At 39.3% G+C, this 23661-nt stretch overlaps 1 protein-coding gene across 1 annotated transcript; it reads left to right on the forward strand.

The window, feature by feature from the left end:
- The first annotated feature begins 317 nt into the window (after positions 1-317).
- On the forward strand, positions 318-1648 carry SPANX-B (SPANX A/D member 2). Its single transcript, XM_024353138.3, has 2 exons — positions 318-721; positions 1373-1648. The coding sequence occupies exons 1-2, from the start codon at positions 512-514 to the stop codon at positions 1592-1594; spliced, it is 432 nt and encodes a 143-aa protein (XP_024208906.1). The 5' UTR covers positions 318-511; the 3' UTR covers positions 1595-1648.
- The last annotated feature ends 22013 nt before the right edge of the window (positions 1649-23661 follow it).

Here is a 23661-nt window from a genome sequence, read left to right on the forward strand (position 1 = left end):
TCAGATTGGAGATAGGAAACTTAAAAGAACTACATGGACATTGGGTAAAAGAACATGGGTTGAAATTTGCCTGGCAGTAGCCCAAAAGTAAATGGTCTTCGAGGTGCATGTGAAGGAACTGTAGGAGGGAAATGGGATAATTCACATCTCCGCCAATAAATAAATGTAGCCACACTAGCTTGGGGGATTTGAGGTGAGACATCGAAATACTAAGTCATGGTGAGGGCTGGAAGACAAAAGAATGAATCACTTCATAGAAATGGCTGTGGGGAAGGGCTTGAAGGAATCATCCTCTGACTTCCATGTGAACCATGAACATTAAACATGGAGAAACGAGGAGCGGCAGCAGATCGGTTTGGGATGCATCTTCAGGGGATGCTGAAACAACAACAGCATTTGGTTTGCTCTACACCCCTGTCACCCCTCGCCCGCAAGCCCAGGGAGTGGTCAGCAGTGGGGCTTTGTGATGTGAAGCCACCCTAGGGCTGCCATTGGCTGGGACACTGCCTGTATGATCAAACAAAGCTCAAGGGTGTGGCTTTGCCTTGTCACCAGGAGGGTATATATAGGGAGGGCAAGAGCTCTGGGCCACTGCGAAGATTCAAAAGCTACAAAGCCTCCCGCAGACATTGACAAACTAATATATACAATGGACGAAAAATCCAGTACCACTGGGGTGAAGAGAAGCGCCCCCTGTGATTCCAACGAGGCCAACGAGGCGGTAAGATTGTTAGGTTTTGAAGCGAAGGCGAGGGTGAAAGAAAGACACACAGAGCGGGGGCGGCTCAAACAACAACACAGGAATATTGCAGACAATTGTGGAAGTGGGGGACCCGCTTAATGCCAGAGCCCACCGCCACTTACAGGCTGGGGTGCTTGTAGGTAGGGGTGGGAGGAGCCTGGGCAGTATGGCTTGCTGCCCGGCAGGATATTGATAAGATGTTCTTATGATCAGGTGGTTTGGCCCTTTTTCTGGTGGAATATCATTGTGGTGTTCCTTAGAACATTGCCAAGCAAGATATGATAGGGATCTTTCTTTAGTTGGGCCTTTGTCCGCCTTGCGGACAGGTGGTTAGGCAGGATGTTTCTCATGGCCTGAACCCCCATGGGATGTTTCACTTTGACCAAGGTCTGCAAAATAGCAAAGAACTTACAAAATGGTGCAGTTTGGACTAACAGATGACCCTACCCACGCTCCTCTTCTTCTTCTTTCCCATAGATCTCTACTCTGTGGTTCAACCTTGTTCTTCTCTGGATCAAACCCCTTCCTCAACCTGCATTCCTTCTTCTCATAAAGCCCCCCTTGCTATCCAGTCTCTATCCTGTTCACCCAAAATAATGTCCTCCTGGCCTCTCCCTGTTTTCTTAACAGATGCCGGAGACCCAAAGTGGGGACTCACACCCACAACCTGCTCCTAAAAAACTCAAAACATCTGAGTCCTCGACCACAATAGTGCTTTCCTACAGGAGGAACGTTAAAATAACATCTGCACAGGAACTGGTGAATGACCACGCCCGAGAGAACCGAATCAACACCCTCCAAATGGAGGAGGAGGAATTCATAGAAATAACGACTGAAATACCTGAAAAGTAGCAACAGGCTGCAGCCCTAAAACTTGGGCAATGAAAATAAAGTTTGAGAAGCTGATGGCTGTGCATATCTCTGCCTGTTTTCTGATGGTGGTGGGGGGGAAGGGAAGGGAAGAGGTAGGCATTTGAGAAGGGAGGGATATGAGGTCCTGTAGGGTTGGTGGACACACCCACAGGTGGACAGTAAGCCAGACATTGTAAATAAGGCCTGGGGGAGGACTGATTCCTAAAGAAAATTTCCTTCTTAAACTTTTATCTCACAGGAAGTGGAGATGTGTATATGTTCACGCAACTGTACCCGGCAGCACATAGTTCTGCTGAATGCACATATCGAAGGTATTCCCATCCCCTTTCCATTTGATATTTTCCTAGGTTAGAAATATATGCTTTATAAAGAGTAAATGTTCTGTAAAACACAAAGCACAATACAAAAGAAGATAGTAGATGTAGGAGTAAGTAAACGGCAGGAAAGCATTGCTTGTAATGAAATGATTGAAAAGCCAATTCTAAAACAAAATGTTCAATGCATCTTAAATATTTGTTACTGTTTTAATGACCTCAGCAGTCTTTAATCAAGATAAGTATGCTTTAGAAATGTGTTGATATCCGCAAAGTGTGAATATTCAAAATCGCCATGACTTGGGAAAAGGAAAGTAAAACACTCTTAAGTATGAGGAGCTTTTTTCCATGGAATGTGAACTGCAAGGTGGTGAGAAGGGTTAGGTGTGATGTGGTGAGATCATTTTTAGGAGAGTGTGTCTATTATCGGCTTCCTAACACTTCCATTTTGCATGATAATTTCCTGAAATTCATCATTTAATTAAGGCTATAGATTTTGATTACAATGTGTCTTAAAATGTCAAACAGTATAATATTTATAGTGAAAAAGAAAACTGCTTGGTGGATACACATCGGTTAGCGGGAAAAGACACCACAGGGATTCACCATGGAGTCACCCGTGGATGGGGTTTTAGTTTCTGTCTTTGAATTGACCTTCACATAGTGTCTACCTCTTGAGAGTTCAGGGGATGTTGGACAGATCATTAGGTAAAACAAGAAGGTCTTCTCAGGATACATGAGGGAGTTAAATAAAAATGCAGGAGCAATTACAATTTTAGTTATTTGTAACTGTTGTTTGCTAAGTCATAACACGGTCATGGATAACATGAAAAAATAAAATATACTAAATATCAATAGACAAAAACCAGTTTGCTTTTCTCCAACCAAATACCTAAATACCTAGCACTGATTTCCAGAACAAAATCCCCCACGTACCATCTTTGGAATAAAAGAATATTCTTTCAAGTTGTCGGACCACAAGGTAAAAACAAAAAATCCCAATGCTTTTTTTCTTACTCTTTGATATGTACAATTGAAGGTATTCCTCATTGCAAACTAATATTTCCATCCAGCACGTGACATTAAAGAATTTTTCATATTGAGGATAGTAATATGGGATCACATTCTTTAGCCTTAGGCATTGCAGAGGAAAAACAAACAAACAAAAACAAACCAAAACTAAGCTGAGAGAGGCGGAGCAAGAAAAGCAGAATAGAAGGCTGCACAGATCAGCCCCCTCGCAAGGACACAAATTTAACAACTATCCACACAGTAGAAAACACCTCCATAAGAACCCAAAATCAGAGGAACTCTCATAGTATCTGCTTGTATCACTGAAAGAGGCACTGAAGAGTTAGAAGAAACAGTCTTAAATCGCTGACCCCACCCCTTCCCTATCCTAGGCAGTGGCAGTGTGGTGTAAAGAGCATCTCTGGAAGCTGGAAGAGCAAGAGCAGAGCAGTTGTGGGTCACTGAACTCAGTGCTGTCTCTTACAGGAGAAAGGAAAACCAGACCAAACTTAGCTGACTCCCATCTGGGAAGGGAGCATTGAAACCACCTCCAGCCAGAGGGAAATTACCCATCCCAGGAATCAGAACTTGAGTTTCTGCAAACCTTGCCACCAAGGGCTAAAAAATGGTTCCAGGTTTCTCAGACAACCTTAAAGGCAGTCTAGGCCATAAGATCTCTAACTCGTAGGTGAGTTCTAGCATAGAATTGGGCCCAGAGGCAGTGGATTGTGGCGGGTATGTGGAGGGGTGCACATGACCTCCTGAGATACCAGCTGGGGCAGCCAAGTGAGTGCTGGTGTCACCCCTGCCCTAGCCCCAGACTGCCCAGCTAGCGGCTCCATAAAAGACCCCCTCCTTCCACTTGAGGGGATGGAATAGTGAGGAGCGTTTTTTTTCTTGCATCTTGAATACCAGCTCAACTACAGCGGGACAGGGCACCGGTCGGGGTTGTGAAGCCCCTGTTCCAGGCACTAGCTCCTGGATAAACATTTCTAGACACACCCTAGGCCAGAAAGAAACCTGCTGCCTTGAAAGAAATGAAAAGAGAACACCTATACACTCTTTATGGGAATGTAACTTAGTTCAGCCATTGTAGAAAGCAGTTTGGTGATTTCTGCAAGAACTTAGAATTACCATTCATCTCAGCAATCACATTACTGGATATATACCCAAAGGATATATATCATTCTACCATTAAGACATATGCATGCGTATGTTCTTGACAGCACTATTCACAATAGCAAAGATACTGAATCAACCTAAAGGCCCATCAGCAGCAGACTGGATAAAGACAATGTGGTACACAAACAGCACGGAATACTATGCAGCCATAAAAAAACGAGATCATGTCTTTTGCAGCAACATGGATGGAGCTGGAGGCCATTACTCTAAGCGAACTCACGTGGGAACAGAAAATGGAATACCACCTTTTTCCATTTATAAGCAAGAGCTAAACATCGGTACGCATGGACACAAAGAAGGGAGCAACAGACACCCGTGTCTACTTGGGGGTAAAGGATGGGGAGGAGGGTGAGGATTGAAAAGCTACCTGTCAGCTATTATGCTGATTACCTGGGTGATGAAATAATCTGTACACCAAACCCGTGTGACACACAATTTCCCTATATAACGAGCCTGCACGTGTACCCCTGAACCTAACATAAAAGTTAACAAAAATTTAAAAATAAAATAATAAAAAATTAAGAAGTCTCACAGAGGTAGAGCGTAGAATGGTGGTGACTAGGGGCTCGGTGGTGGTGGCTGGAAAGACATTGCTCAAAGGATACCAAATTTCCATTAGACTGAAGGAATAAGCTCCAGAGATACATTGTACAACACGGTGACTACAGGTGATCATAATATGTTGTATTATTGATAAATGCTAAGAGACTAGATGTTAAGTGTTCTCAATACAAAATGATAACCTTGTGGGATGATGCATATGTTAATTAGCTATATTTATTCATTCTACAATGTATATACTTCAAACATTAGATACATGATAGATACATTCCATTTTATCTGTTCAGTTTAAAATAATAAAAATAAAGAAGAAAGACATGTCCAAGTGTTCTGTCTGGGAAGATGGGCCTGAGAGAGTCTTACATAGTTAATCATGTACTATGTTTTTCTGTGCAGGACAGCAGAGGGAGTGGGGCTACCTGAGAGCAGCACATAGTCAGTAAATGGCCTATAACAGCTCTACTTCCTTTCTTGAAGAATCAGAATGGTGAAAGAAACCAGTTTAATGTTTCTCACACCCCTAAGGAGGACACTAAAGTGTTTTAAAGAGAGTTGGATCTGAAGGTGCCCTGTGGTTGGGCTTGAGGGATGACATGAAAATGTTCTGCATGAATCAGCCATTTAAGGCCAGATGGGATGATACGCATCTCAGGAGATGTTTGATGGATACAACATTGGGAAATCCTGAGATTCTGAATTGATTAAGTGTGAGACTCATGCATATTAAGTGCAATTACATAAAATGGCATTGCATTTCTCATTCGGCCAAGCATTCTAACCAGGTATATTCATGTGCCAGCTATTCAATAAAAAGTGGTATCTCTCACAACCGTCTGCATTCCAATACAATTTTCTGAATGTAAGAGAAAGAGATATAGTTACAAGCAAGGTGTTCATCAATGAGAATAGTTTGCATCTCATCTTCTCTATTCTGCAGAAAGGCCCTTGAAGAGCATAGTGCATCATTTTCTTCATGGCCAAGAAAATCAAGAATCACTGATCTGGCCAGGCGCAGTGGCTCATGCCTGTAATCCCAGCACTTTGGGAGGCCGAGGAGGGCGGATCACCCGAGGTCAGGAGTTTGAGACGAACCTGGCCAACATGGTGAAACCCTGTCTCTGCTAAAATACAAAAAAAAATTAGCTGGACGTGGTGGCGGGCGCCTGTAATCCCAGCTACTGGGGAGGCTGAGGCAGGAGAATTGCTTGAATCCAGGCAGTGGAGGTTGCAGTGAGCCGAGATCGTGCCACTGCACTCCGGCTTGGGTGACAGAGCCAGACTGTCTCAAAACAACAAAAACAAAAACAAGAAATCACCGATCCACTTGAAAGTCAGCAAATATTTTGTCATTGACTAAATATAGACCCTAGAGAGTGATCCCCATACACCACACTACAACTTAAGACTGATTCTATTTCTTAATCATCCTTTGGAGGTCATCACGTTTTTGAACTCTTGTAATAACAGGGGACTTCAACTCATTTCAGACAGCAAACCTCGTCCTGTGTTATCTTATGCTCTGGGAGGAATCTAAAAGACAAGGAAGTAAGGAAGAAAGAAAGGAAGGAAGGGAGGGAGGAAGGAACGGTGGGAGGGAAGGAGGGAGGGAGGGAGGGAGGGAGGAAAGGAGAAGAGGAGAGAAGAGAGGAGACGAGCTTAAACCTAAATTGGTAGAAAGCTTCACAAGTCTGAATACTTAACAAGTTAAATTAAGTAGCTAAAGATGTTTTTGAAAATCATCTGAGCAAACCAAAAATGATTCTGAAAAGTATTTGGTAATGTAATAATGACAATGGGTTATTTCTTCTATCCTTGATCTCCTACAAATATATTTTAAGCCAGATCATGTTTTTCCTTTGATGAAAACTCCACAGAGTTTTCATCTTGATGAAAATAAAATCCAAATTCCTAATAAGGCCGTACATGATGTGGGCACCTATTACCTCTCTGACATTAATACTTATTCTTCTCATGAATCACTCTGCTTCTATCACACTCCCCAATCTGTGACTCTTGTAACTCACCACGCATGTGATTCCTCTAACCTGCCATCCATATCAGGGTCTTTGCATACTTCTGCCTGGAAGGTTCTTCTCTAAAATATCCACTATGTATCCTAATTTTCTTTTCTTTTCTTTTTCTTTCCTTTTTTTTTTTTTTTTTTTTTGAGATGGAGCCTTGCTTTGTCGGCTAGCCTGGAGAGCAGTGGTGCACTCTCGGCTCTCTGCAACCTCCGCCTCCTGGTTTCAAGCAATTCTCCTGCCTCAGCCTCCTGAGTAGCTGAGATTACAGGAGCCTGCTACCACGCCTGGCTAATGTTTGTATTTTTAGTATAGATGGTGTTTCATCGGTTGGCCAGGCTGCTCTTGAACTCCTGACCTCGTGATCCGCCTGCCTTCGCCTCCCAAAGTGCTGAGATTACAATCGTGAGCCACCACGCCCGGCCTGTGTATCCAAATTTTCTTAAGGTCACTAGTCAGAAGTCACTTTATTGGAAAGGCTATCCTCCATTTAATGGTGAAGTCGTTAAATGGTACTTGTACTTCTTTCAAAAAAAATGATACTTTTATCAGTTATTTTACTACAGTACCTGGAACATGTAAACTTGCAAGAAATATTTGGTGAATGAAATATTTGGTTAACCTGAATTTAGTATTGCACTCTTCATTACTAGAAAGCATTTACATGTTTTAACTGTCAGGGAGCAACACTGGTAAGTGAATGATTCCCTATCAATAAAATGGATAGAGTACTATTCATGCCACATGTTCTCACAGTTGTGGCAAGGGTTATTAAATTGCCAACTGTAGTACTAAACTTATATTAATGTTGTACTCATTAGTATTACTCTTGTTATGTTCAGAGGAAATATGGAATAAAAGTAAGATCATGGGCCTGGTTCAAATCTGAAATTCTGCTACGTCCTAGTTGGGTGATCTAGGCCAAGTTTCTTAACTCCTCTGAGTCTTAGATTCTTCGTATGAAAAATGGAAAAAATGCTAACACCTACTTCTCAGGATTGTTTTGAAAAACAAATTAATTAATATATTTAAGCTTTTAGCACAGAGCCTAGTACATACTGTGTGTGCAGTAATTACAAACTATTACTAGTGAGTATAATAGGATGTGAAAATTCATGACATCAAACAACTAGAACCGAGATTTATACGCACACACACACACACACACACACGCAGACGTATGTATACACACACACACACACACACACATATTTTTTTTTTGCAACAGAGTCTAGCTCTGTTGCCCAGGCTGGAGTGCAGTGACGTGATCTCGGCTCACTGCAACCTCTGTCTCCCGGGTTCAAGCAATTCTTCTGCCTCAGCCTCCTGAGCAGCTGGGACTACAGGCGCGAGCCACCATGCCCGGGTAATTTTTTGTATTTTTAGTAGAGATGGTGTTTCACCATGTTCGCCAGGACGGTCTTGATCTCCTGACCGTGTGATCCACCTGCCTCACCCTCCCGAAGTGCTGGGATTATAGTGTGAGCCACCACGCCTGGCCAGATTTTTGCAATAGAGAAAGCACTGGACATCATTTTATCATAGAATATTAAAGCTGGAAGAGACCATAGGATCATAGGAACCCACAGTCTCTTGCAAGAATCCAGGTCTCCAAACTCAGAAACATGCTGATTGTTCCTTCCTGAAAATGCACATTGGGCATGGCACGGCTTTTGCAATCAGTGACGATACCAAGGCATCAGGGACTAGAGGCTTGGGACATCACCGACAAAGCAGGAGTATTGCCATCTTGAACAAGCTCTGTCATTTTAAAATTCACCTTAATCAAAAACCGCCAAAAGCCAAAGGGCATCAGCCTAATGGCTAAGGTCAGCATGACCATAAACCGCAAATAACATCTCCAACCAGAAACATTCCAGACTCCTCGCCGACCAGAGACAAGCTAGCCCCAAGATAACCCCACCCTGGCCAGGAAGATGCCAGCCCCAACATAACCTCCTCCCCTCCACCCAGAGGCGTGGTCTCGGCTCACTGCAACCTCTGCCTCCTGGGTTCAAGCGATTCTCCTGTCTCAGCCTGCCAAGTAGCTGGGACTACAGGCGCTTGCCTCCGCACCCGGCTAATTTTTGTATTTTTAGTAGAGACAGGGTTTCACTATGTTGGCCCAGCTGGTCTCCGAACTCCTGACCTCAAGATCCGCCCACCTCGGCCTCCCAAAGTGCTGGGATTACAGGCGTGAGCCACCGTGCCCAGCCGCGTTTATGTTTTTCTCTTCATAAATTTTGTTTTCCTGGAAAAGGTTTTTTCCTGGTCGACTAAATTACTTTTCTCCACTCTGTCTTGCCACTCTTGGTGCATGTATGAAAGACCCTGAAATGACTCCTGGTGGCCTGGGACTCCTTGGGAAAACAAAAAAGGTGCCGCAAATCCCGTTTTGGGAAAAACCTGTTTTCCTTATGAAACCCCTAGACTTAAAGATAAATAAGTACCTCTCAAAGATCTGTCTTTGTCTTCCAACTGTACTTGTTCATTAGGCCCTAGAAACTGTTTTCTTAGCCCTGTTCTTAAAAGGCCTCACCCGAAGGCCAATAATCCAATTGGAAAATGAGCAGAAAAAAAATCTCATAACTACTAAATCTTCTTCTGATTGTCGGTGTGGCTATATATGTTTTATGTGTGCGATGTCTATTAAAAGAACTCTAATTAACTGGCCAAAAACATAAGCACTTAAATCAAATATTTTTAAGGGAAAAGTAAAAGCTGTGGGACCTTTCAGTTCTCGTAATTTTAATCTTTAGAACTTACTGGTACAGCAAAGTTAAAAGTTGAGTTGAAAGTCGTTAAGAGTTGCCAGCGTACGTTTTTATTTGCATTTATTAATCAAGCAATTTCATACTTATGGCTGCAAAATACTATAAGGTGTCAACATTTGGCACAGAGGCTACAAAACGACAACTCAGCCCAAACAAAATAATCTTTGCTTGTGTAATTTTTTAAATAAATAAAGCATGAATATTGGTTTAATGAAGATAGCTATATCTTAAACTATTTAGTAAAATATGCTAACTTGTAACCTTGTGGCCTTAGGCAGTCTAGTCCACAGACATGAAGGAAATTTGTTTTGGGAAAGAACTGTTATCATCTTTAATATTAAAGAAAAGATAATTGGTATAAGAAAGAATCTTACATGGTAAATTTTTGTCCTAAAGTAAATTAACTGTTCTTTTAAAAAAACGGATGACTTTACAACAAGTCAGAAAGGTAAGGCATGTCAGAAATTGTCTGTGAAAGTCGTGAAAAATTTTATAAAAGGGAATTTGTGCAAGAAATGTGGCATAATTTAAAAGTAATTCGGCCTCCTGAATGCTGTATACAATTTCACTCTAACTCTTAGCTGTACAACTTGCCTGCTTTGCAGCTGAATAAAACCTAGGACACATGGAGTTAAATGCTGGAAGAAGCCAGACCTTCTCCGCACTTCCGTCTGGGTCCTAGGCCCTACACCTAGTGCGAAATTAGATTCCCAGACTTACCAAGGTTTTCATCAAAAGTAAAGGTTGCTAAAAGTTAGCAGTGTAACATGTATTTAAAACTACCGAAGAAATAGTTTATGAGCAAGGTGTGTAAGGAAAGTAAAATATACTTTTGGTAAAAAGATTATAAGGAGGCCTAAGAATGTGGATTTTTGCCTACATTAAAAGGTTAAAAAATTGTTTTAAAGGTTTAAGCAAGTTTTGGAAGGTTAATTGTAAAGAAAATTTCGTGTGTGTACATACTGCCTAAAGTTAAAGGGGTATCATTCAGGTTTTCTGTAAATCGAGCATTAAAATAAAAGCACAATGGCTTTCTGTTAAAGCACTAACCTGCTCTTTAACAAAAAGTATAAACGGTTAAAAAGGGTCTATAAAAACCTTACCTTCTGGTCAAACACGAAAATTGGGTAAATGCGTCTACAAGGTTTTATTAAAAATGGAGTTTAACATTAATAGCACACTAATACAATGGTAAAATTTGGCTTCTTTGATATAAAATCATACAGGAAGCATTGTCAAATATAAAATGGTATTTGGCTTTCTTTGGGCTATAGTTGTATAAATATGCTATTGGGATGTGTTCCAAAGTTATGGCAGATTCCTATCATTCTAATATATCTTAGTGTACGTTATCAGTAATAAGTATAATTGTTTTGTTAAAATTATTGTGTGCCACAGAGGTAACGGATATCTTTGTCAACTGTGTCTTTAACTATGGCTACCCTAAAACTTTTTGTCATCCATAAACAATTGTTGCCTTGTTTTAGTCCTCTTCAAAGGGTGGTTTTCTAATCAGCTATAAAGCTCTGAATGCAGGTTTCTGATAAAAAGCAGGACAGGAATTAATTGCATAAACCAAACTAATAGGAAACTAATCTGTTTAACGTTTTGCTTAAAATATTGCTAACCCTTTGTTTTGCCTTTCAAAGTCAAAGAAACTCTTTTTAAGCGATTAACAGCTTTTAACTGTTAACTGCTAACTCCCATATGTATGGGAGTTAACTGTTCACTTTTAACTGTTTAACTTTTAACTGTTAACTTCCATCAGCAAAATTCGGAGGATACTTGTTTCTCTCTACCTGATTCTCTCCAAAATTTGGAAACTATCTATGAGTATTCTTAAGTTATGGCAATATAGTTATTTGCATAAATACAGCAAGAATCTGTTTTCTTTTGTAACGGGACACGATTGGAAAAACTGGTTATTCTTACCAAGGCTTTAACTGGAATGGTGTGCTTTTCCTTTAAGGAATCCAGCTTTAACTTATAAAGCCAATAAAGCCCTTGAAAAACTCGCCTCATATTTTGTGTACACAGTCCCCGTACAGGGTTTGTGATCTGTGGTAAACAGAACATGTCACTTTCTAACAGGCCAGGAACCCTACGTTATCTTGAAACATCAAGAGGAGAGGAATTCACCCATCTCATAGGTATTTAATGGTACAAATCCATGGCTGGGCTTGGCTTTAAAAACTCTTTTATCTCAGATTGCTTCTACAAAACCAAATTCCATCAAAGCCCATTTAAAAGGCCTATGTAACAAATAATTATTCTTGCAGCACTGTATGCAAATAAGTAAGCCAAGTATCGTAAAGCAAACCTACCATAATTTGTCTTTTAATAAAAATGGGAAAGTGGAGAGAGGAAATTATGTTTCCAAAACTATGACACACCTCTTGTTAAATTCTAGAGTTGCCTGATGTTTTTCAGTTATTATTTTCTACTGTTTAAATTAAGTTCTAATTTTTCTGACTACAAGACTTCAAAATAAGCTGTGCTTTCTTAAAGCCCTATAAACTGGAAACTAGATGTTTCAGCAGGCACTGCCTCTAAGCCCCCTAACCCTCACAGGAGCAAATAAAGAAATAGGAAATCTTAAGCTAAAAATCATAAAAAATAAATAACCGAGAAAGAATTGCTCGTCTTACTCAGTCTCACCCCTACCTCACCAAACACTTTTGTCATTCCGACCTCTCCTTTCAAGCCAAATATTACAACTTTTTAATGGAAATTATTTACTACACCACCCTTGTGGAAACTGCTTTACTCACTCTACTATTTGCAGTAAAACTATATACTGTAGCACCCTCAGGGTAAAATGTCAGACAAAAACAATCTCAATTACTGTAGCATTTTGCTTAATTATTAGCCTCTTAGCAGGAATAACGCTTACTAACAGAAACTAACACATGGGCCTTTCCAAACATGTGCTTCTACCTCTCATTAGGTAAGGAATATTGTTTCTTTATCATCCAATCAGGCCTAGTAAAAAAAACGCTGCTAAAACAAACTTAAAGAAAAGGCTAAAAAGCTAAGGGAGTACCAATACAACCAAATAAGTTCTTGGTTTGGGAACAAAATCATAGCATGGGTCATCCTATTTCTGGGCCCTCTCCTAATTATATGCCTGGGACTAATTTTCTTACCCTGCCTAATTAACCTTTTTCAGAAAATTTTAACTAACAGGATCACGGCCATTTCACAGACAACTACCCAAAAACATCTACAGCCGGCATTGCTCCTACTGTCAACCCAAAGCCAAAAACCTCTCCGTCCCCTCGTCAGCAGGAAGTAATTTTCATTTCAGGGAGATTTTCCAATTTATTGACATACACTTTCCCACGGTCACCACAATAGCCCTTTGAATTGTTGCAGCCTTAGCCTGTAATGTCTCCTTTCAATTTTGGACTTTATTTATCTCCATCTTCTCTCCTTTTTCTTCCTTAGATTGGCTACAGGTTTCTCAATTTTGTATAGCTTTAAAAAAAAAACCCAACGTTTTGTTTCCTTGATAGTGTTTTGACTTTCTTCATTTTACTTTCATTTATTTCTGCTCTGGTCTTTTATTATTTCTTTTCTTCTACTGATTTGGGGTTCACTTTGAGCTTATTTTTCTGTTTTTTTAAGATGCGTCATGAATTATTTGCAGGTGTTCCTCTTTTTTAATGGAGGCACTTATAGCTATAAACTTCCCTCTTAATACTGCTTTTGCTGTATCCCATAGGTTTTAGTATGTTGTGTTTCCATGATCATTTATTTTGAGAAATTTTACAATTTAGTTTTTAATTTCTTCATTGACCTGTGGGTCATTCAGGAGCATTTTTTTTTTTAATTCTATGGATTTGTATAATTTTCAAAGTTCCCCTTGTTATTTTCGGGATTTTCTTTTTTTGTTTTTTGGTGGTCAGAGAAGAAGCTTGATATTATTTCAATTTATTTGAATGTTGATGTTTTAAGACTTGCTTTATGACCTAACATATATTCTAACCTTGAGAATGATCCACGTGCTGGGTAAAAGAAGCTGTATTTTGCAGTCCTTGGAAGAAGTGTTTTGTAAATGTCTGTTACATCCATTTGGTCTGTAATGTACATTAAGTGTGATGTTTCTGTGTTGATTTTATGTCTGGAAGAACTGTCCAATGCTGAAAGTAGGGTGTTGAAGCCCCCAGCCATTATGCTATTGGGTCCTATCTCTCCCATTAGTTGTAATAGTATTTCCTTTATATACCTTGGTGCTACAGGGTTGGGTGCACATCTATGTAAAGTTCTTATAGCCTTTTGTTGAACTGACCCCTTCATTATTATATAGTGACTTTTTTTCCTCCTACATTTTTTGTCTTGAAATCTATTTTGTTTGCTAGGAATATAGCTAATCCTGCTTCTTTTTGGTTCCACTCGCATGGAGCATCTTTTTCTATCCCTTTATTTTCAGTCTATGTGTGTCTTTAGAAGTGAAGTGTGTTTCTGGCAGGCAACAGATCAATGTGTCTCGTTTCTTCATACATTCAGCCAGTCTATGTCTTTTCATCGAAGAGTTTAGCCCATTTACCTTCAATGTTACTCTTGATAAGTAGGAACTTACTCCTGTCATTTTCATTTTTATGTTCAGATGTTTTTGTGATCTTATCTTCCTTCTTTCTTTCCTTTCTGTCTTTTCTTAGTGAGGATGATTTTTCTGTGGCTAGATGATTTAGTTCCTTGCCTTTGAATTTTTGTGTATATATTGCATGTTCTTTAGTTTGAGGTTACCTTGGGGCTTGCAAATAATATCTTATAAACCATTATTTTTAATCTGATATTTACTTAAGATTATTTTAACAAACAGCAAACAAAAATAAAATAAAGCTGCATCTTAACTTTGTCCCACCGCTTTCTAATTTTTTGTCATTTCTTTTTGTATCTTATTGTGTTGACTATGTCTTGAAAAGTTGTGCTTTTCCACTTTCATTGGTTTATCCTTTAGTCTTTCTACTTAGAATAAGAGCGGTTTACACACTACAGTTACTTTTTTATAATATTCTGTTTTTCTGTGTACTTACAATGACCACTGAGTTTTGTACCTTCCGTTGATCACTTATTGTTCAGTACCGTCCTTTTCTTTCTGATTGAAATACTCCTTGTAACATTTCTTGCAGGACAGGACTAGTGATGATGAAATCCCTCAGGTTTTGATTCTCTGGGCCCATTTTTATTTCTCCTTCATGTTTGAAGGATAGTTGTTTCAGATATATCATTCTAAGGTTAAAATTTTTTTCTTTCAGCACTTTAAATATGTCATGCCACTCTCTCCGGGCCTGTAAGGTCTCCACTGAAAAGTCTGCTGCCAGACATATTGGAGCTCCATTGGATGTTATTTGTTTCTCTTCTCTTGCTGCTTTAAGAAAAATTCTTTATCCTTGATTTTTGGGAGTTTCATTACGGAATAACTTGAAGTACCCTTCTTTCAGTTAAGTCTCCTTGGTGTTCTATAACATTCTTGTACTTGGATATGTGTCTCTTTCTCTAGGTTTGGGAAGTTCTCTATTATAATCTCTTTGGAGAAACTTTCTACTCATATGTGTTTCTGTACCTCCTCCTTAAGGCCAATAACTCTTAGATATGTCCTTTTGAAGCTATTTTCTAGATCTGCAGACATGCTTCATTGCTTTCTACTCGGTTTTTCTTTTGTCTTTTCTCACAAAAGACTATTTTCAAATAGCCTTTCTTCAAGCTTATTAATTCCATCTTCTGTTGATTGATTCTGCTATTAACAGAATTTGAGAGATTCTGCAGCCTATCACTTGCATTTTTCAGCTCTACAATCTCTGCTTGATTCATTTTCATTCTTTGAAACTTATTGTTAACTTTCTGTCTCGTTGATCTGTCTAATGTTGACAGTGGGTTGTTAAAGTCTCCCGTTATTATTGTGTGGGAGTCTAGGTCCCTTTGTAGGTCTCTAAGGACTTCCTTTATGAATCTGGGTGCTCCTGTATTGGGTGCGTATATATTTAGGATAGTTAGCTCTTCTTGTTGAATTGATCCCTTTACCATTATGTAATGGCCTTCTTTGTCTCTTTTGATCTTTATTGGTTTAAAGTCTGTTTTATCAAACACTAGGATTGCAACCCCTGCCTTATTTGGTTTTCCATTGCCTTGGGAGATCTTCCTCCATCCCTTTATTTTGAGCCTATGTGTGTCTCTGCACGTGAGATGGGTTTCCTGAATACAGCACACTGATGGGTCTTGAACTCTTTATCCAATTTGCCAGTCTGTGTCTTTTAATTGGAGCATTTAGCCCATTTACATCTAAGGCTAATATTGTTCTGTGTGAATTTGATCCTGTCATTATGATGTTAGCTGGTTATTGTGCTCCTTAGTTCATGCAGTTTCTTCCTAGCTTCGATGGCCTTTACAGTTTGGCATGTTTTTGCAGTGGGTGGTACAAGTTGTTCCTTTGCATGTTCAGTGCTTCCTTCAAGAGCTCTTTCAGGGCAGGCCTGGTGGTGACAAAATCTCTCAGCATTTGCTTGTCTATAAAGGATTTTATGTCTCCTTCACTTATGAAGCTTAGTTTGGCTGGATATGAAATTCTGGTGAAAATTCTTTTCCTTAAGAATGTTGAATATTGGCACCCACTCTCTTCTGGCTTGTAGAGTTCCTGCCGAGAGATCAGCTGTCAGTCTGACGGGCTTCCCTTTGTGGGTAACCCGACCTTTCTCTCCGGCTGCCCTTAACATTTTTTCCTTCATTTCAACTTTGGTGAATCTGACAATTATATGTCTTGGAGTTGCTCTTCTTGAGGAGTATCTTTGTGGCGTTCTCTGCATTTCCTGAATTTGAACGTCGGCGTGCATTGCTACATTGGGGAAGTTCTCCTGGATAATATCCTGCAGAGTGGTTTCCAGCTTGGTTCCATTCTCCCCATCACTTTCAGGTACACCAATCAGACGCAGATTTGGTCTTTTCACATAATCCCGTATTTCGAGGAGGCTTTGTTCATTTCTTTTTATTCTTTTTCTCTAAACTGCTCTTTTCACTTCATTTCACTCATGTGATCTTCCATCACTGATACCCTTTCTTCCAGTTGATCGCATTGGCTACTGAGGCTTCTGCATTCGTCATGTAGTTCTCCAGCCTTGGTTTTCAGCTCCATCAGGTCCTTTAAGGACTTCTCTGCATTGGTTTTTCTAGTTAGCCATTCATCTATTTCTTTTCTCAAGGATTTTAACTTCTCTGCCATTGGTTCGAACTTCCTCCTTTAGCTCGGAGTAGTTTGATCGTCTGAAGCATTCTTCCTTCAACTCGTCAAAGTCATTCTCCATGCAGCTTTGTTCTGCTGCTGGTGAGGAGCAGCGTTCCTTTGGAGGAGGAGAGGCACTCTGATTTTCAGAGTTTCCAGTTTTTCTGCTCTGTTTTTCCCCCATCTTTGTGGTTTTATCTACCTTTGGTCTTTGATGACGGTGACGAACAGAAGGTGTTTGGGGGGGATGTCCTTTCTGTTTCTTAGTTTTCCTTCTGGAATTCAACTCAGCTCTGCACCAAGCGGACCAAATAGACATCTACAGAACTCTCCACCCCAACTCAACAGGATATATATTCTTCTCAGCACCACATCGCACTTATTCCAAAATTGACCACATAGTTGGAAGTCAAGCACTCCTCAGCAAATGGAAAACAACAGAAATTATAACAAATTGTCTCTCAGACCACAGTGCAATCAAACTAGAACTCAGGATTCAGAAACTCACTCAAAACCACTCAACTACATGGAAACTGAACAACCTGCTCCTGAATGACTACTGGGTACATAACGAAATGAAGGCAGAAATAAAGATGTTCTTTGAAATCAATGAGAACAAAGACACAACATACCAGAATCTCTGGAACACATTCAAAGCAGTGTGTAGAGGGAAATTTATAGCACTAAATGCCCACAAGAGAACGCAGGAAAGATCTAAAATTGACACCCTAACATCACAATTAAAAGCACTAGTGAAGCAACAGCAAACACATTCAAAAGCTAGCAGAAGGCAAGAAATAACTAAGATCAGAGCAGAACTGAAGGAAGTAGACATACAAAAAACCCTTCAAAAAAACCAATGAATCCAGGAGCTGCTTTTCTGAAAAGATCAACAAAATTCATAGATCGCTAGCAAGACAAACAAGGAAGAAAGAAGAATCAAATAGACACAATAAAAAACAATAAAGGGGATATCACCACCGATCCCACAGAAATACAAACTACCATCAGAGAATACTATAAACACCTCTATGCAAATAAACTAGAAAATCTAGAAGAAATGGATAAATTCTTCGACACATACAACATCCCAAGACTAAACCAGGAAGATGAATCTCTGAATAGACAAATAAAAGGATCTGAAATTCAGGCAATAATTAATAGCTTACGAACCAAAAAAAGTCCAGGCCCAGATGGATTCACAACCGAATTCTACCAGAGGTACAAGAAGGAGCTGGTACCATTCCTTCTAAAACGATCCCAATCAACAGAAAAAGAGGGAATCCTCCCTAACTCATTTGATGAGGGCAGCATCATCCTGATACCAAAGCCTGGCAGAGACACAACAAAAAAAGAGAATTTTAGACCAGTATCCCTGATGAACATCGATGCAAAAATCCTCAATAAAATACTAGCAAACCGAATCCAACAGCACATCAAAAAGCTTATCCACCATGATCAAACGGGCTTCATCCCACGGATGCAAGGCTGCTTCAACATACGCAAATCAAGAAATGTAATCCAGCATATAAACAGAACCGATGACACAAACCATATGATTATCTCAATAGATGCAGAAAAGGCCTTTCACAAAACTCAACAACCCTGCATGCTAAAAACTCTCAATAAATTAGGTATTGATGGGACGTACCACAAAATAGTAACAGCTATCTATGACAAACCCGCAGCCAATATCATACTAAATGGGCAAGAACCGGAAGCATTCCCTTTGAAAACTGGCACAAGACAGGGATGCCCTCTCTCACCCCTCCTATTCAACATAGTGTTGGAAGTTCTGGCCAGGGAAATCAGGCAGGAGAAAGAAATAAAGGGTATTCATTTCGGAAAACAGGAAGCGAAATCGTCCCTGTTTGCAGATGACATGATTGTATATCTAGAATACCCCATCGTCTCAGCCCAAAATCTCCTGAAGCTGATAGGCAACTTCAGCAAAGTCTGAGGATACAAAATCAATATGCAAAAACCACAAGCATTCTTATAACACCAATAACGGACAAACAGAGATCCAAATCATGAGTGAACTCCCATTCACAACTGCTTCAAAGAGAATAAAATACCTAGGAATCCAACTTACAAGGGATGTGAGGGACCTCTTCAAGGAGAACTACAAACCACTGCTCAACGAAATAAAAGAGGATACAAACAAATGGAAGAACATTTCAAGTTTATGGGTAGGAAGAATCAATATCGTGAAAATGGCCATACTGCCCAAGGTAATTTATAGATTCAATGCCATCCCCATCAAGCTACCAATGACTTTCTTCACAGAATTGGCAAAAACTACTTTAAAGTTCATATGGAACCAAAAAAGAGCCCGCATCACCAAGTCAATCCTAAGTCAAAAGAACAAACCTGGAGGCATCACGCTACCTGACTTCAAACTATACTACAAGGCTACATAAACCAAAACAGCATGGTACTGGTACTAAAACGGAGATATAGACCAATGGAACAGAACAGAACCCTCAGAAGTAACGCCACATATCTACAACCATCTGATCTTTGACAAACCTGACAAAAACAAGAAATAGGGAAAGGATTCCCTATTTAATAAATGGTGCTGGGAAAAATGGCTAGCCATATGGAGAAAGCTGAAACTGGATCCCTTCCTTACACCTTATACAAAAATCAATTCAAGATGGATTAAAGACTTAAACGTTAGACCTAAAACCATAAAAACTCTAGAAGAAAACCTAGGCATTACCATTCAGGACATAGGCATGGGCAAGGACTTCATGTCTAAAACACCAAAAGCAATGGCAACAAATGACAAAATTGACAAATGGGATCTCATTAAGCTAAAGAGCTTCTGCACAGCAAAAGAAACTACCATCAGAGTGAACAGGCAACCTACAACATGGGAGAAAATTTTCGCAACCTACTCATCTGACAAAGGGCTAATAGCCAGAATCTACGATGAACTCAAACACATTTACAAGAAAAAAACAAACAACCCCATCAAAAAGTGGGTGAAGGACATGAACAGACACTTCTCAAAAGAAGACATTTATGCAGCCAAAAAACACATGAAAAAATGCTCATCATCACTGGCCATCAGAGAAATGCAAATCAAAACCACAATGAGATACCATCTCACACCAGTTAGAATGGCGATCATTAAAAAGTCAGGAAACAACAGGTGCTGGAGAGGATGTGGAGAAATAGGAACGCTTTTACACTGTTGGTGGGACTCTAAACTCGTTCAACCATTGTGGAAGTCAGTGTGGCGATTCCTCAGGGATCTACAACTAGAAATACCATCTGACCCAGCCATCCCATTACTGGGTATATACCCAAAGGGCTATAAATCATGCTGCTATCAAGACACATGCACACGTATGTTTATTGCGGCACTATTCACAATAGCAAAGACTTGGACCCAAGCCAAATGTCCAACAACGATAGACTGCATTAAGAAAATGTGGCACATATACACCATGGAATACTATGCAGCCATAAAAAGTGATGAGTTCACGTCCTTTGTAGGGTTTGATGGAAACCATCATTCTCAGCAAACTATCACAAGGACAGAAAACCAAACACCGCATATTCCCACTCATACGTGGGAACTGAGCAATGAGAATGCATGGACACAGGAAGGGGAACATCACACACCGGGGCCTGTTGTGGGGTGGGGGGAGGGGGGAGGGATAGCATTTGGAGATATACCTAATATTAAATGACGAGTTACTGGGTTCAGCTCACCAACATGGCACATATATACATATGTAACTAACCTGCACGTTGTGCACATGTACTCTAAAACTTAAAGTACAATAAGAAAAAAAAAGGTGAATCTATTTGCACCTAGAAATATGCTTCTTAGAGTACAACCGATGTCTTGACATTGTACCCACAAAGGAAGACATTTAATTAAGCACACTATTTTTCAGAGTGAATAATATTTATATCATCATAATAACATACACACTCATGGTTTTCTACCCATACAATCAACTAGCTATAGATTTTAAAAAGTACTTAAGAGTTACATAAATTTAGTGCTTACAGAGCCTCGGTGCTAGCAGAAGGCAAGGATGGGTACAGGAAGGATATAAAGAAAGAAGAAGGAAAGAAATACTGATACTTCATCCTACAAACTCGGGAGTTAAGAAAATCTGTTTCTTGTTGGTAGACAAGAAATCGAAGAAACGGAGCCATACAAAAGCAAACTTTTTATATACTTTAAAAACTAAATTGTCACTAATTGAAGCTAGATACTACAAATTAGTATGTTCATTGCAATCCCCTGAGATACCACAAAGAAAATAATATACATAAAGAAACATTAAAATGGTACATTATAAAATGTCTATTTAACACAGAAGAAAAAAGTAGTGAATCAAGAGAGACACAAAAGAGACACCATGCAAACAGAAAGAAAATTTTTTAAATGGCAGACATAGATTCTATCTTATCAGCAGTTTCCTTAAAGGTAAATGGATTAAATAACTCAATTAAGAGGCAGAGGTTTCTAGAACATATTTTAAATAGTCCAACTATATGCTGTGTACAACAGAGACACTTTAGATTCAAAGACACAAATGGATTGAAAGTAAAAGGATGGAAAATGATATTCCGCGCAAACAGTCACAAAAGAACAATGAAGTGGCCATTGACAAAACAGATTAAAAGGCAAAATTTGTGGCTAGGGACAAATAAGGACATTCTATAAAGGTAAATGTGTTCATCTGTCAAGAATATGTGACAATTATGAAAATATTTGGACCTAGCCAGAGCCCAAAAATAAATAAACCAAAAACTGACAAAATTGAAGATAGATATAGAACAACTCAACTGTCATAACTGGAAACTTTAATGTACCACTTTCAATAATGTATAGACAAACAAAAATGTGTTGATTGCCTTCCTTATCTGAAGCACTATTCTAAGCCCTAGGAATACAACAGTAAAAAAAACAAGAAAAAATAACATTTTTTACTTTCAAAAAGCTTAAATCCTCATGGTGGTGTGCTATGATTTTACTATTCATAGCACTTAACATCACTATAACACCTAGCTTAGATTTCATTTCTCTGGTTTGTTTTCTATCGCCCTTCATTGATTTTCTGTTGCTTATAACGTAATACTGAAAACGTGGTAATTTACAACGAAAATGACTTTCTTTCTTACAGTTATGGAGGCTTGGAAGTCCAAGTTGAGGGGCACATCTGGTGGGAGCCTTCTTGCTAGTGTGTTCTCTTTAACGAGTCCTGAGATGACCAAGGGCATTGCACGGCAAGAGGACTGAGTATGCTAACATGCTATACTCAGGTCCCTCTTCCTCTTATAAAGCTACCAGTTCCCCTCCCGTGATAACCCATTCATCCATTAACACATTAATCCATGAATGGATTAATCAATTCATGAGGCCGGAAGCCTCATAATCCAATCATATTAAAGAGGCCCCGCCTCTCACCACCTTTCAATACTGCCACATTGGGGATAAAGTTTCTTTTTTATTTATTTATTTATTTTATTGGGGATAAAGTTTCAACATGGATTTATGGAGGTGACATTCAAACCATATCACAGCACCATGAGAATTTAAGCTTTTTCAAAGGAAAAAATGTTATGTTTTCTTATTTTTTTTACCGTTGTATTGCCAGGGCATAGAATAATGCTTCACGTAAACAAGGCAATCAACAGATTTTTGTTAACTAAATACTATGGAATGAACTAATCAAACACAAGAAAAAATTCCCAAAGTTTTACAGTGTTTTGTTTTTGGAAAACACATCAGTCTCTATTAAATAAAGCAATTGAGTATTTTATGATCATAAACATAGGACATAATATTATTGAGTAAAAAACTAAGAATGAGAATAAAAGAATTAGGAAAACTGGCAATAGTTTTTAAACATAATGCAAAATATTTATTACAAAGAAGCTGAGGTTATCCATCATACTTTCTGATTCACCAAGATTGTGGAAAGAGAGTCACCTGTTCTGGTAAAAAATAAAAATAAAAAAAATAAAAATCTTAAAAAAAAAACCGTGCTGAAAAATAATTTCTAGAGTGCAGCTGTGTATGTTAACATGCCCTTGAGGCACTTACTTGACTGTTGGACCATTGGATTTCAGGAGGCTTGCTTCAAGTCCAGCATGTTTTTATCCTGGCTTTGGCATAAGATAAAAAACAAGAGCTTTAGTCAGGAAAAGCTGACTAAGCTATGCACCTCCTAACTACGCAAAATTGGAAGACTGACTTAACTTTGCTGAGCCTCACTTTCTTATTTATTAAATGGGCCATACTACCTATCCGTGAGAGTTTTGAAAAATAAAGTATCATTTAGAAATCTATGGCTGGGTGCGGTGGCTCACGCCTGTAATTCCAACACTGGGAGGCCGACGTGGGTGGATCACGAGGTCAAGAGATCAAGACCATCCTGGCCAACTTGGTGAAACCCCATCCCTACTAAAAATACAAAAATTAGCTGGGCATACTGGCTCATGCCTGTAGTCCCAGCTACTCAGGAGGCTGAGGCAGGAGAATCACTTGAACCCAGGAGGCGGAGGTTGCAGTGAGCTGAGATCGTGCCACTGCACTCCAGCCTGGGCGACACAGCAAGACTCTGTCGCAAAAAACTAAATACATAAATATCGGCCCTAGTTGAGAGTCTGTCTCAGAAAATAAACAAACAAACAAAACCTAAAGTTAGTAGGTGTTCATTAAACGACAGCCATTATGATTAGTTTTACATGATTATTTCGTTGCTCACGATTATACACATGACTGGTTTCGGAGTATGCAGTATTATTCCCTTAATGGATTTGCATCTGTTATAATTAAGAAATGTTAGTTATCTAGCTACCAACACATACAAGTGATTTCATGAATAAGGACTGTTACCACTGTGGGGGAAGGCAGTTTTAAGTTTAAGTCACAAGGTGACAACTTGAACAAAGTAATTATCCTTGTGTCTAGGGATGTGGTATAAGA

This window comes from Pan troglodytes, chromosome X (genome assembly GCF_028858775.2).
Source record: "Pan troglodytes isolate AG18354 chromosome X, NHGRI_mPanTro3-v2.0_pri, whole genome shotgun sequence".
Lineage (NCBI taxonomy): Eukaryota > Metazoa > Chordata > Mammalia > Primates > Hominidae > Pan > Pan troglodytes.